This window comes from Arachis stenosperma, chromosome 9 (genome assembly GCF_014773155.1).
Source record: "Arachis stenosperma cultivar V10309 chromosome 9, arast.V10309.gnm1.PFL2, whole genome shotgun sequence".
Classification (NCBI taxonomy): Eukaryota; Viridiplantae; Streptophyta; class Magnoliopsida; order Fabales; family Fabaceae; genus Arachis; species Arachis stenosperma.
In genome coordinates this window covers 153,497,035-153,507,474 of record NC_080385.1, presented here as the reverse complement: position 1 = coordinate 153,507,474, position 10,440 = coordinate 153,497,035, and the positions used below count along the sequence as shown (strand labels likewise).

Below are 10,440 nucleotides of genomic sequence, written 5' to 3'. Positions count from 1 at the left end.
ATTTATTATTTTGATTAATGACACATTTTTTATTATTATCTGATAAAATTTTTATTAATCTCCATTTACGACATTTATGATATATAATTAGATATTTCTATAAATATTTTACAATAGATATTAGCACTCTTATTTTGATAATGCAACTTTTTTTTTATATAGATTCATATAAACATGTAATGCAGAAAAATATGGAATAATATTATAAAAAATAGGAATAACATTATTATTTTTCTAAATTCTTTTAATGTGTATATAAATAAAATTTTTATTTTGACCGTAACTGATTTATTCACTCAAACTGAATTTCCAAAGAAATAGTAATAAAATAACCCTATGAAACGTGGAGAAAGGACAAGAATGGTCGTTAGAACTAGAAGGGACAGTAGGATGAGCCATACAAAAGAGAACAGCACATCATAACATTTTGATAATTATCCAAAATGGATAGGGGCATTTTTGGCAATGTAGAATACATCCCACTGGAGAAGCTTATATAAAACCTCACAAATGAGAAAACCATTTTTTGCATCTCTAAACGAAATAGCATAATCTTTCAGCAGATTCTTCTCTTTCCACACAGTAAACTACCCGTCTTTCTTGGTTTCTGTTCTTCACTTTCCACTCAACGATCCAAGAACAGGGAAAAGAAAATGCTGGCGGTTTTTGAGAAGTCGGTGGCGAAGAGCCCAGAGGCTCTGCAGAGTCCTCAGTCAAACTCTGTTTCATCACTCAAAGATGGGTTTTTGGCGCAGCACTTCTCATCTGTTCATCCTGGCTCCGTTACCGTCAATCTTGGCTCTTCAGGTCTCTTGGCCTATTCTCTTGAGAGACAGAACCCCCTTCTCCCAAGGTACAATTCCCATTTTCTATTTTTCGTGATATTTTTCCTTAATGTTTGTCGATAATTTTGGGATGGATGATCTAGAAAAGAAAAAAAGGCATTATTATGGTTTTTCCCCCCTGTTGCGATCTGGGTATGCCCGATGGAAATTTGAATCGAAGAGGGATTAAAGTTTGAACCTTTTTGGATGAGCCTTTGATTTCCTTGTGGGTTTCTTGATGATCAAAGTACTTCTTTTTTAGTACGATGTTGATAAAGCTTGGATGTACATCAATGTTCGGTTTTTAATTGTTGTTAAGTTTAATCAGTGGATCATGCTACTAGTTTAATCTTCATGGTTATTAGGATAGGGGGTGTGTGGTTTATTGTTATCCCATCGCAGAAGACCCTTCATGGTGGAAGGAAATCTTGTGGTTTATAGTTGTTTTAAAAGTTTGTCTTGTTTGTTTTCATTTTTTTTTCTATAACAATTATTTTAATTCTGATTAGGGCTTGTTTGGCCGTACCTCAGAGATGTTTTTTCTATAATTTATTGTGGATATTATTTACTGCCATATTATATTTTCTTCAGTCACTCCGTAAAGATTTATGAGGTTTGAGCTAGCTAGTTTGCGTACTTGTATTCATATTTCATATCATATAATTTTTTGGGTTCTGGCCTTCTTGTCTTGTTTCTATCGATAGGTTTCAACATAAGACAGAAGAGAGATTTAATTTAACCCATATACCATATTTAATATCCTTAAGATTCTTCTTGAAGTTTGTTTAGATGTGTTGTAAAATAACAAATACTTCTGTTTTTGTTCCTTCAAGCTTCGTAAAATACAATTTGTCCTTTGTCAGTATATATAACTCATGTATTACAGCATTGTTTTGCAGTGTCACTTGTAATCTTTGTACCATGGCCTTCACCGATTTCTATTGCATTGTAGTTTATTGCAATTTACTAATTGAGCAAGATAAATAAGACAAGCACATAATGTGGCTACATTTTTGCTTAAACCTCTACTTCTCTAATTTTTCCTCTATAATGTTTCAGCTGAATTTCTTCCATTTTTCCTGGGCAATCTATGATGGTGTAAAATACCTTGTTGCCCAAAATCTTTGTGACTGAAAACACCTAATAGAACTAGACCCTGAAGAACTAATTTTACAGAAGACAATTAGATATTACAAAGTTGTAGAAGAGTATTATCTTTCCTTAAACCCGTTACATTGTACCTTTTCTTATGTTGGCAGGCTATTTGCGGTTGTGGATGACATCTTCTGCTTGTTTCAAGGCCACCTTGAGAATGTTGCTCATCTGAAGCAGCAATATGGATTGAATAAAACGGCAAATGAGGTGATCATTGTCATAGAGGCATACAGGACTCTCAGAGATCGTGGTCCCTATCCTGCTGCTCAGGTCGTGAGAGATTTCCAAGGCAAATTTGCGTTTATTCTGTTTGACAGTGGTTCTAAAACCGCATTTATTGCTGCAGTGAGTAATCCTTGGTCTATGTATTTTGCTCTCATATTTATTTGCCTGTAATTTGCTTCTATATGACTATACCCTGAGGTACAATGCGTCTTCCTGCCCTTTCTCAGGATGCTGATGGGTGTGTTCCCTTCTACTGGGGAGCTGATGGCGATGGAAATCTTGTTCTTGCAGACGAGAAAGAGGTTGTAACTAAGAGCTGTGGGACATCTTCTGCACCATTCCCTAAAGGTAATATTAAAATGATTTTATGTGGAAAATCAGCTGACTGTTTTGTGCCTGGTGTGCTGAGCATTTTATGTGAGAACTCACGTTTCAAAGATATGCTCGGAAAAGTGAATTAAGGGGAAGAAGAGAAATGATTTATCCTCCTAATGGTTCCTTTTAAGCATCTTAAGTTAACTAAATGATAGAAGAACCTATTGCTTTTCAGAACATTGAAATTATATACTTTTTATTTCATTTAGCATTTAGAAGGATGTTTAGGAATACTTTTAGAATGCTGTATCAATATCGTTACTTGGGGAAGAAAGGAATTAAGAGTTGGTAACCCAGGAAATGGGAAATGTAGGCACATGGATATTTTCTTGTTTCTCACCCACCTTTGTTTTTCATGGTTTACTTTGCAATATCATTCCCATTTCAAGTTCCTATTATTATGGCAAAACTAACTTGTATTGCTGCTTGTTTAGGATTCTTCTTTACAACATCCGGAGGTTTGAGCAGTTTTGAGCATCCACTTAATGAGGTGAAGCCTGTCCCAAGAGTTGACAGTTCCGGTCAGGTATGTGGTGCAACTTTCAAGGTGGATGAGGCTAAGAAGGAATCAACTGGCATGTCAAGGGTTGGGAGTGCTGCTAACTGGTCGGATAATATCTAAATATGAACTCTGTTTGAACTAAGGCTTTTATTATATGCTAGACTCGGTTGAATTTTCATGTTCTAGTACTCATATGTACCCATTAAATGAAAACTTTTGAGGTCCTAAGGAGGCTTAGCTTATCATATTAGTTAGCTTCCCGGGCAGAAATGTGATTTCGTGATGCTATGCAAGTTGGTCGCAAACAAATATTGAGCCGATACTCTCCTGTCCCATATGTAATAATGTCAACTGAGGTTCATCCTAGTGGAGATTGTTTGCTGCCTTTGTGTGGCCTTTTAATTTTCTGGATTATTTACTTAAACTGCCGATTTGATTGATGAGAAATTTGTGTAATCATTTTGGTTTGTACATTAATTTGACACACCTCTTTTGACATTGAATATAGGGGTTTGTGCTGGCTCAAAATCAGAGTAACAAATGTTAACACATTTAGCTTAGAGTAAAAAACTAGAGTTTAGAAATTTCTTTTCTTTACCGTTTTGAATGATGTTGTGAACATAAAATTGCATGATGCTTCTCGGACACCAGTAAAATATAGCATAACATCTTAATACTTTCAAGAAGGAAATGTATATAACTAAAGAGGATTCACATTTTCACACTAAGGTGAAAGAACCGCAGCCGATATGGATACAATGGTCATGCAGCAGTACTTTAATATCAAACTATATGCAAATATGTAAAAATTAATTTTAATAGAATATTCAGTCATCGTAATCTCTGATGTGGGAAGGCTCTAGGACTCCGGGAGTGACTCTAATCCTTTGCGTCTGCAATGCCTCCTGGTGTTATCTGGAAGACGTAAGTCTGTCAAGGAAAAACGTGACAGCAGAGGAATATTTTCCTATTCTCAAATGCACTTTAGTTGGTTTCAGACTTTCAGTGGCCATAATGGTCATTTTTGTCAAACTATAAAACTTCATAACGTGGCGGATTATTTAGAACCCTTATGTAAATAAAAGCTAGTTTCAAGTTGTTTTAAGTTTAACAACCTTAATTTCTGTAACTCTGGGAGTGATTTGGCGCATATTATAAACCATAATGTAAATTATAAAAAATCATTCTGAAAAAGGAGGCAAACTCAGGTAAAGGATATGGCTTCTGCCTCTGGAAGGTTTGGGGCGTCAAACACTTTGCAAACGCGTTGTTCCCCTTTCCCTTTCCTGAACATCAGCCTTATTGTGGCTGCATGGGCCAGCACATGCCCACCGGCTGGTTTCTTCGGATCAGTTACAAACACTCCACCTCCCGGATCGGCTATAACTGCAACAAAAATTCCAATATTGAGAAGATGGGCATCAAGAGGCTTCTGGCTTCTCATCATAAAGCTACAACTAGAACTCGAATTGTAATGCCTTATATTGAAATAATTAGTTGGCATTATAAGTTAACATATATTCTCATCCACAAATGCAAAATTTACCTTGATTTGTCATATAAACTGCAACATTGAATTCCTCAGCTATCTTTACTAATCGAGAAAGCATCTGTGCCAGTCTTTGCTGCAAATGACATTTCACGTTAGAAAAAGTTGATTTGCATACAGGAAGAGGGAAAATGAGTGTTATTTGTAAGTGCATGTAAAAGGAGAGACCTGGCGCTCTGCCAGCTCTCCTCTTCCTGAAAAGTCCACTCGAAACAGAGCAATGACTGAATCCACTATCTGCCAAAAAAAAAAAAAAAACAAATCCGTAAATTCTCCTAAGTCCCATGTTATTGCAACAGAGGATAACTGTTGCTCTGTTAGTCTATCTTACCAGAAGTCTGAATGGTTCTTCGGACATTTTAGCAGCCAAACCAAGGAGAAGGTTATACTGATGCTCGTAAGTGTAGGCACGAGCATATATAATCTTCCGCAGTCACAACCAAAATATAGTTAGGTTTCAGCACCAAACAATTTCTCTCCAAAAACGATTTGTAAAATCTAAAGCGAAAAAATTCCTACATTGTCCAGAACAGCGGCAGGATCCATGCCAAATCTCTCAGCTATCGGGACAATTCGGTCAGGTCGGCTACAAGTATTTATGGTTGAACAGAGAACATTCAAAACGTTGAGTGGATGTTAGCATTCATGAAACCAAGTTAATGATGCAAAAGGAATGTTAACATTTATGCTGAAAGAGAAAAATCATACAAAGTTCCTTCTGTGTCAATGTAAGCAACTTTTCCATTGCCTCCCCGCATACTTGTTGGAAGCTGGAGGGATCAACAGTGTCAGTGGTATACATCAAATATTTCCATGTGTGTATATGTTTGAGGAGCACTCCAATTAATGCATACCAGAAGGGATAACTAAATGTTCAATTGCGAGTACCCGTTAACGGCATTTAATAGCTAAGCTAACATGACGTGACCAAGAACGGAAGTAAACCTGAGTTGAAACGCAGAGAGTATGTGCAAGCTGCGTTTTCCCAGAACTGAAAAAAAAAATACTAATAATAAATAAAGGAAGAAGAAGTCGCATCTTGAATAAATTTCTTCTGAAATTAAACATGAATGGAATCTATCTAAAGATTTCTGCAATGTTCTCACCGGAATTCTCCAAATGCTTCCGTAATTGACGATGTCTCGATTCCGCCTTTTTCAAAAATTCAAAAAGGAAATCATAAGAAATTTGGTAAAAGCGCAGAATTCCAAAAACTACAAGAAAAAAAAATGTAATTTACCTCCTAGCAATTCATCAAGCGCTTGGCTTCCTGTTGTAATTCGGATCACAGATTTTCTCTGTAATGACAGAGTATAAGAAAATACTTAATCCAACTGTACGACTACTACAGATTACAAATAATTAATTAATCCAAGTACAACTAACTAAGTTCTAGTTAGCTTTAAGGCAAGCCATGAACCTTCTAAACAGTTTAAAAGACGTGCAGATTTAAATCAAATCCATAAGTCAAACTAAAACTCCAAAGAACGTGCATACTTACTTTGAGCAGCACATCACTTCCAGTAATATAACCAAAATTCTGCATCAAAAGTGAAAAAACAAAAACAGGAGGTGTTTAAATAGCGATCTGTAGTTAAACCAAATTTTGCATATATTATTATGAGCACTGACCACAAGCTTCTCAGCGGCTTCACAGATCTTATCGACCTTAGCCTCAGATAAGCCTTTGATTCCAGTCAAGTTCTGCGAAAATATAACAAAATTAAATCAGAATTTGAAGTATAGAGTAATTCCGCCACATGCTAGATATTCAAATCGAAGATGTGTTTAGCGCTAAACCTTCTTTGTGTGCATCATCAACCCATTGCAAGTATAGATCCCTGCGTCCTGAAGCTTCTTCACATCTCCAGCGTTGATTCCTTGAGAGATCACTGCGTGGATGCATATATTTTTGTGAATCCAAGACAAAATGTTATCAGAATAATCGACAAGGACCGAGTTGTGCTTTTCAAACTAGATATGTGCTCGGCGAACCGGTGCATCTAGCTTAAAGTTGAAATGATTTTATCTGGTGAAAACTTGAATTAAAGAGAACTTTCAGTGAAGATCTTAGCATCGTAACTTGTAAATGCATGAACAAAACAGATATCACTTATTTCAGCATTGATATAGGGAAACACGATGAAATAGGAAAAGGAAGAGAGAATACGTTTATCGATGGCTTCGAAGAGGTCATCATCGTCTTCAACGTCTTCGCGTTCCACGAGCTGCAACTGGCCGCTCGATTCTTCAGCTCTGAGAAAAAAAAATAAGTACGGTAACGGAAAAGTCACCGGCGATATCAAAATGCGAGGCAGATTTGAAACAGTATATAAGAAGGAGAAGAAACGAACTAGATTCACGGATTCGGTGACTTACTTGAGCGCAGCAAGCATTTTGGTTTGGTGAAGGAAAGAGATCTTCGGAGGGGAAATTTGAATGTTCCTGAGAGAGAGAACTGTGTGAGAGATTTTGAATCTTTTATCGAACAAGTGAAGGTCCCAATATATATACAGGGCGGGAAATGGGAGTGAGAAGTTCGTTATAGCTGCGAGCATGACTGTGAAGCGTGAATTGCATGCGCTGTGCAGGCATGCAGCAAAACTGTTCGCGCTTCCTCCTTTTTCATTTCTTTTAAAAAACATTTTTAAAAAGACTTTCTATATTAAATAATTTAATGAACACAATCGGTATCAAAGTTCCAAAAAATAAAAATAAAAAATGTAATACTAATAAGACGAATTTAAGGCAATTTCTTTTGTGTGTAATAATAATGTAATAATGTTGTGGTTGTTCCTTTATCTTTTGGGCAAAAAATCTCATCTTTTCTTTTACGTCAATCCATTTAACAAATGAAGTTGGGTATTGATTGAAACTTCTATATGAGATTGGGCATGTTTGTTATGGTATCTTTTATGATTACTAAATTTTACGCATAGAATTTTAAAATTAAAAAAATGGTCCTACTATTTTTTATTATCATTTTTTATTTTTACTTTTAGACAACTTAAGCAAAAAATTATAGACACAAAAATTTTCCTTCTATCATACTATGTTCAATTTGCTAGCTGACAAAATAATTTAAAGAAAAAAACTACTAATATTGGATTAATATTTAATATTCACGAATGAGTTAAATCATCAAATGTATTCCGGGATAATTTGGTTGGTACATCAGCCTCATTTCTTTTTTTCTTTTAAATAAACATCAACATTTCCAAACCTAGATTAGTATCTCAATATATAATTTATAAGCATATATCTTCCCATTTTTATATATACTTCTTGTTTAATTTGTAGCTTCATATTGGTGACTGAAACTGATAGTCAACTTCAAACTACAGTGATCATGCATTTGTCAGGACTTAGGAATCATTTCAGTCTTTCCCCCTCAGTTTCAACCTTGCCGCAATGCAGATTAAACAGAGCATTTCACATCTTCACATGGACAATAGTAGGTTATTGTGATTCAAATTCAATTCAGAAAATACAGTAACAATGATGAAGTTAAACAATTGAACTGCACAGACAGACGATTCAAGCATGATCTAGTACACAAAGAACACAGCAACTACGTTGGATGAGGCTAAACACTTGTCCCTGGGCTCGCTGGTCTAGTTCTCCTCGTTGGTGTCAGCAGCTAAGTCATCAAAGTTAGCTTCGGATTTCCACTGAGGTGGAGTTAGACAATCAGAAATTCCTGGCAGTCTTTGAGGGGAATCAAAATGATCAACTCTCAGTTTTTGAAGTGCAGCAAATGACTCTCTTGTGGCACACATGGCTTCAAAGAACCGAGTGCAACATGCCAAAGCTACAGGTATCGGTCGAAGCATTTCCTGGGGAGAAAATTGGTAATTTAGTTCGAAATGGCGTGTACATTATTGCACCTTGTTGGCTTTAACCTTCAAAATGTGCAACAGACACAGATAATCTATCATCTTAAAAGTGAAACTCCAATATAGAGTTCATAATGCAAATTGGCTTAAGAGTAATTAAATACTTAATTAAGACAAGTTGAAGACAGAAATTCATAAATATATACTTCAAGATTCAAATATTAAAACATTAATTTAACATAGATTCATACTCCCCAGACTGAAGGAGGGTCCTTGAAATTCCGACTCCATTGTAAATCTGTCACTGATGCTGTCAAGTCACCATAATCACTAGCTGCCTTCATCAGCAGCTCAGAAAACTCTTTCTTTTCAAGAAATAAACAAGAAACAAATTAAACTTGTAATTGTGATACCATATTACCACAGGATTGTAATGGTTTCAAATTATAAAGAGTTCAGATATAGATAGCTAGGTTTAAATATAATAACAAAATTATGTTGACCAACCTGATATTCAGCTTCTACATGAATGCAATGAAGGGAATATGGCTGCTGCAGACGAGCTACAATGCGATCCTGAAAATTATGATTTGATTATTACCCTTGCCAGTAACCGATTACCAGAAAACTAAACGGAAAATTGGACCACGACATGTATATTATCATTCATCACCTTCTTCTGTATAACATCTTTGAGTATAGCAGTAATCCTTGCTAAAGTCTCAATCTTCTTCTCCATTTCGATTACATGAGTCAAATGTGCAACATTCTTATCGTCCTACAGTTTAATGCCTAAGAACAGCAAATGAGAAAAACAATGAGGAGATCCGTGAAAAAAGGGGGGGGGGGGGATCGGAAAACCTTTCGGGCTTGAAGCTCGACTTGCAAATCAGCGATTTTGCGTTGGGCGGAGGAGAGTTCTCTCAAAACTCGGATGAGGTCCTGGCCCTTTTCGGGTGTAGTAGGGGACGAAATCTGAAGGGATTGGGTGGGTGTGAGAGGCGAGACGGAGAAACCAAGATCGGCGGCAATGGAGAGAGCGTCGGACATGCCACCGGTGCGTCTAGGGGACTTCCTTCCTACCTCCGTCGACATTTGATGCAGCACTTGTTCTGCCAATTATCAGATGAACGATACCAAGCTGCTAACAATGGTTTCAAAATTTGTTATGGGCACGATTGCATGATGATATTGATGGACGATACACGCTAACCACGGTTTCAAAACTTTAATATTTAATATTCATATTTTTTTCGAATTTTAAAACTAAAAATCCAAGAAATTGATTTGAGTATGATGACTGATGTAGTTAGTTCTCTAATTTTTTTTATACGGTGAAATTCAGGTTTAGTTGACAAAATTGATAATTGAAAATCGTTAAATGATTTTATTAATTTAACTAAATTTTTATCTAATATTTTTCAATTATCAACTTAAAGTGAAATTGAGTTTTCATCTTTTTATATAATTAATATAATGAATATTCCATATAGTATTATCACACAGTGTTATTGCTTAGGTTACTGTTTATTTTTTTTTTATCTTTTGTTATTTTCTTTTATTATCACACGGTGTTACTGTTTATTTCAGATGTTGATTGGGTAATTACATTGGTTTAAGACAGTAAATAAAGAAATGGATTAAGAAATTATTTTTTTTTTAAATAAAATTTCGATCAAATCGAGCATATTAGTCAAATTGCTAATAATAAGATTTGTACCAAGTTATTCCTTAAATATGATGTATGTAAATGGGTTGGTAACAGAGTTCGAGTTAGTAGTGAATATATTTGAGGTGCTTTCACATCGTATTCAAAAAGACAGTTATACAGTGTTCATTTTGAGGTATTATGATAAAGATTTAAAAATTAGAATTTAATATTATGTTTGTTGTCTAAAAATTGATACTAAAATTTTAGTTTTTATTTTCAAAATTTTAATATTTTAATATTTTAAAAAAGTAAGAACATCATAT

General features: G+C 35.3%; 3 protein-coding genes across 3 annotated transcripts; 1 reads left to right on the top strand and 2 right to left on the bottom strand.

Moving 5' to 3' along the window:
• The first annotated feature begins 537 nt into the window (after window positions 1-537).
• On the top strand, window positions 538-3,505 carry LOC130951735 (stem-specific protein TSJT1). The gene is made up of 4 exons (XM_057880443.1): window positions 538-853; window positions 2,084-2,324; window positions 2,432-2,552; window positions 3,014-3,505. The coding sequence occupies exons 1-4, from the start codon at window positions 654-656 to the stop codon at window positions 3,199-3,201; spliced, it is 750 nt and encodes a 249-aa protein (XP_057736426.1). The 5' UTR covers window positions 538-653; the 3' UTR covers window positions 3,202-3,505.
• Window positions 3,506-4,285: 780 nt separating this feature from the next.
• Window positions 4,286-7,044, bottom strand: LOC130951973 (meiotic recombination protein DMC1 homolog). Its single transcript, XM_057880734.1, has 14 exons — window positions 7,010-7,044; window positions 6,801-6,886; window positions 6,431-6,522; window positions 6,263-6,334; window positions 6,132-6,170; window positions 5,871-5,928; window positions 5,737-5,782; window positions 5,576-5,621; window positions 5,339-5,400; window positions 5,150-5,216; window positions 4,962-5,054; window positions 4,799-4,867; window positions 4,628-4,706; window positions 4,286-4,467 (listed from the first exon to the last, which is right to left on the bottom strand). The coding sequence occupies exons 1-14, from the start codon at window positions 7,024-7,026 to the stop codon at window positions 4,286-4,288; spliced, it is 1,008 nt and encodes a 335-aa protein (XP_057736717.1). The 5' UTR covers window positions 7,027-7,044.
• Window positions 7,045-7,828: 784 nt separating this feature from the next.
• Window positions 7,829-9,609, bottom strand: LOC130951576 (AUGMIN subunit 2-like). The gene is made up of 5 exons (XM_057880267.1): window positions 9,328-9,609; window positions 9,140-9,244; window positions 8,974-9,042; window positions 8,718-8,831; window positions 7,829-8,466 (listed from the first exon to the last, which is right to left on the bottom strand). The coding sequence occupies exons 1-5, from the start codon at window positions 9,559-9,561 to the stop codon at window positions 8,245-8,247; spliced, it is 744 nt and encodes a 247-aa protein (XP_057736250.1). The 5' UTR covers window positions 9,562-9,609; the 3' UTR covers window positions 7,829-8,244.
• Window positions 9,610-10,440: the final 831 nt, after the last annotated feature.

What these genes read in the sequence shown, in the direction of transcription:
- LOC130951735 (XM_057880443.1), top strand. Translation starts at nt 654, where the DNA reads ATGCTGGCGGTTTTTGAGAAGTCGGTGGCGAAGAGCCCAGAGGCTCTG. An exon ending in AAACCGCATTTATTGCTGCA is followed by an intron (nt 2,325 to 2,431) that starts GTGAGTAATCCT and finishes GCCCTTTCTCAG; the next exon opens with GATGCTGATGGGTGTGTTCC. An exon ending in TTCTGCACCATTCCCTAAAG is followed by an intron (nt 2,553 to 3,013) that starts GTAATATTAAAA and finishes CTGCTTGTTTAG; the next exon opens with GATTCTTCTTTACAACATCC.
- LOC130951973 (XM_057880734.1), bottom strand. An exon ending in TGATGATGCACACAAAGAAG is followed by an intron (nt 6,335 to 6,430) that starts GTTTAGCGCTAA and finishes ATATTTTCGCAG; the next exon opens with AACTTGACTGGAATCAAAGG. An exon ending in GAGAGCTGGCAGAGCGCCAG is followed by an intron (nt 4,707 to 4,798) that starts GTCTCTCCTTTT and finishes TGTCATTTGCAG; the next exon opens with CAAAGACTGGCACAGATGCT.
- LOC130951576 (XM_057880267.1), bottom strand. Translation starts at nt 9,561, where the DNA reads ATGTCGACGGAGGTAGGAAGGAAGTCCCCTAGACGCACCGGTGGCATG. An exon ending in TCGAGCTTCAAGCCCGAAAG is followed by an intron (nt 9,245 to 9,327) that starts GTTTTCCGATCC and finishes ATTAAACTGTAG; the next exon opens with GACGATAAGAATGTTGCACA. An exon ending in AAGATGTTATACAGAAGAAG is followed by an intron (nt 9,043 to 9,139) that starts GTGATGAATGAT and finishes CATAATTTTCAG; the next exon opens with GATCGCATTGTAGCTCGTCT.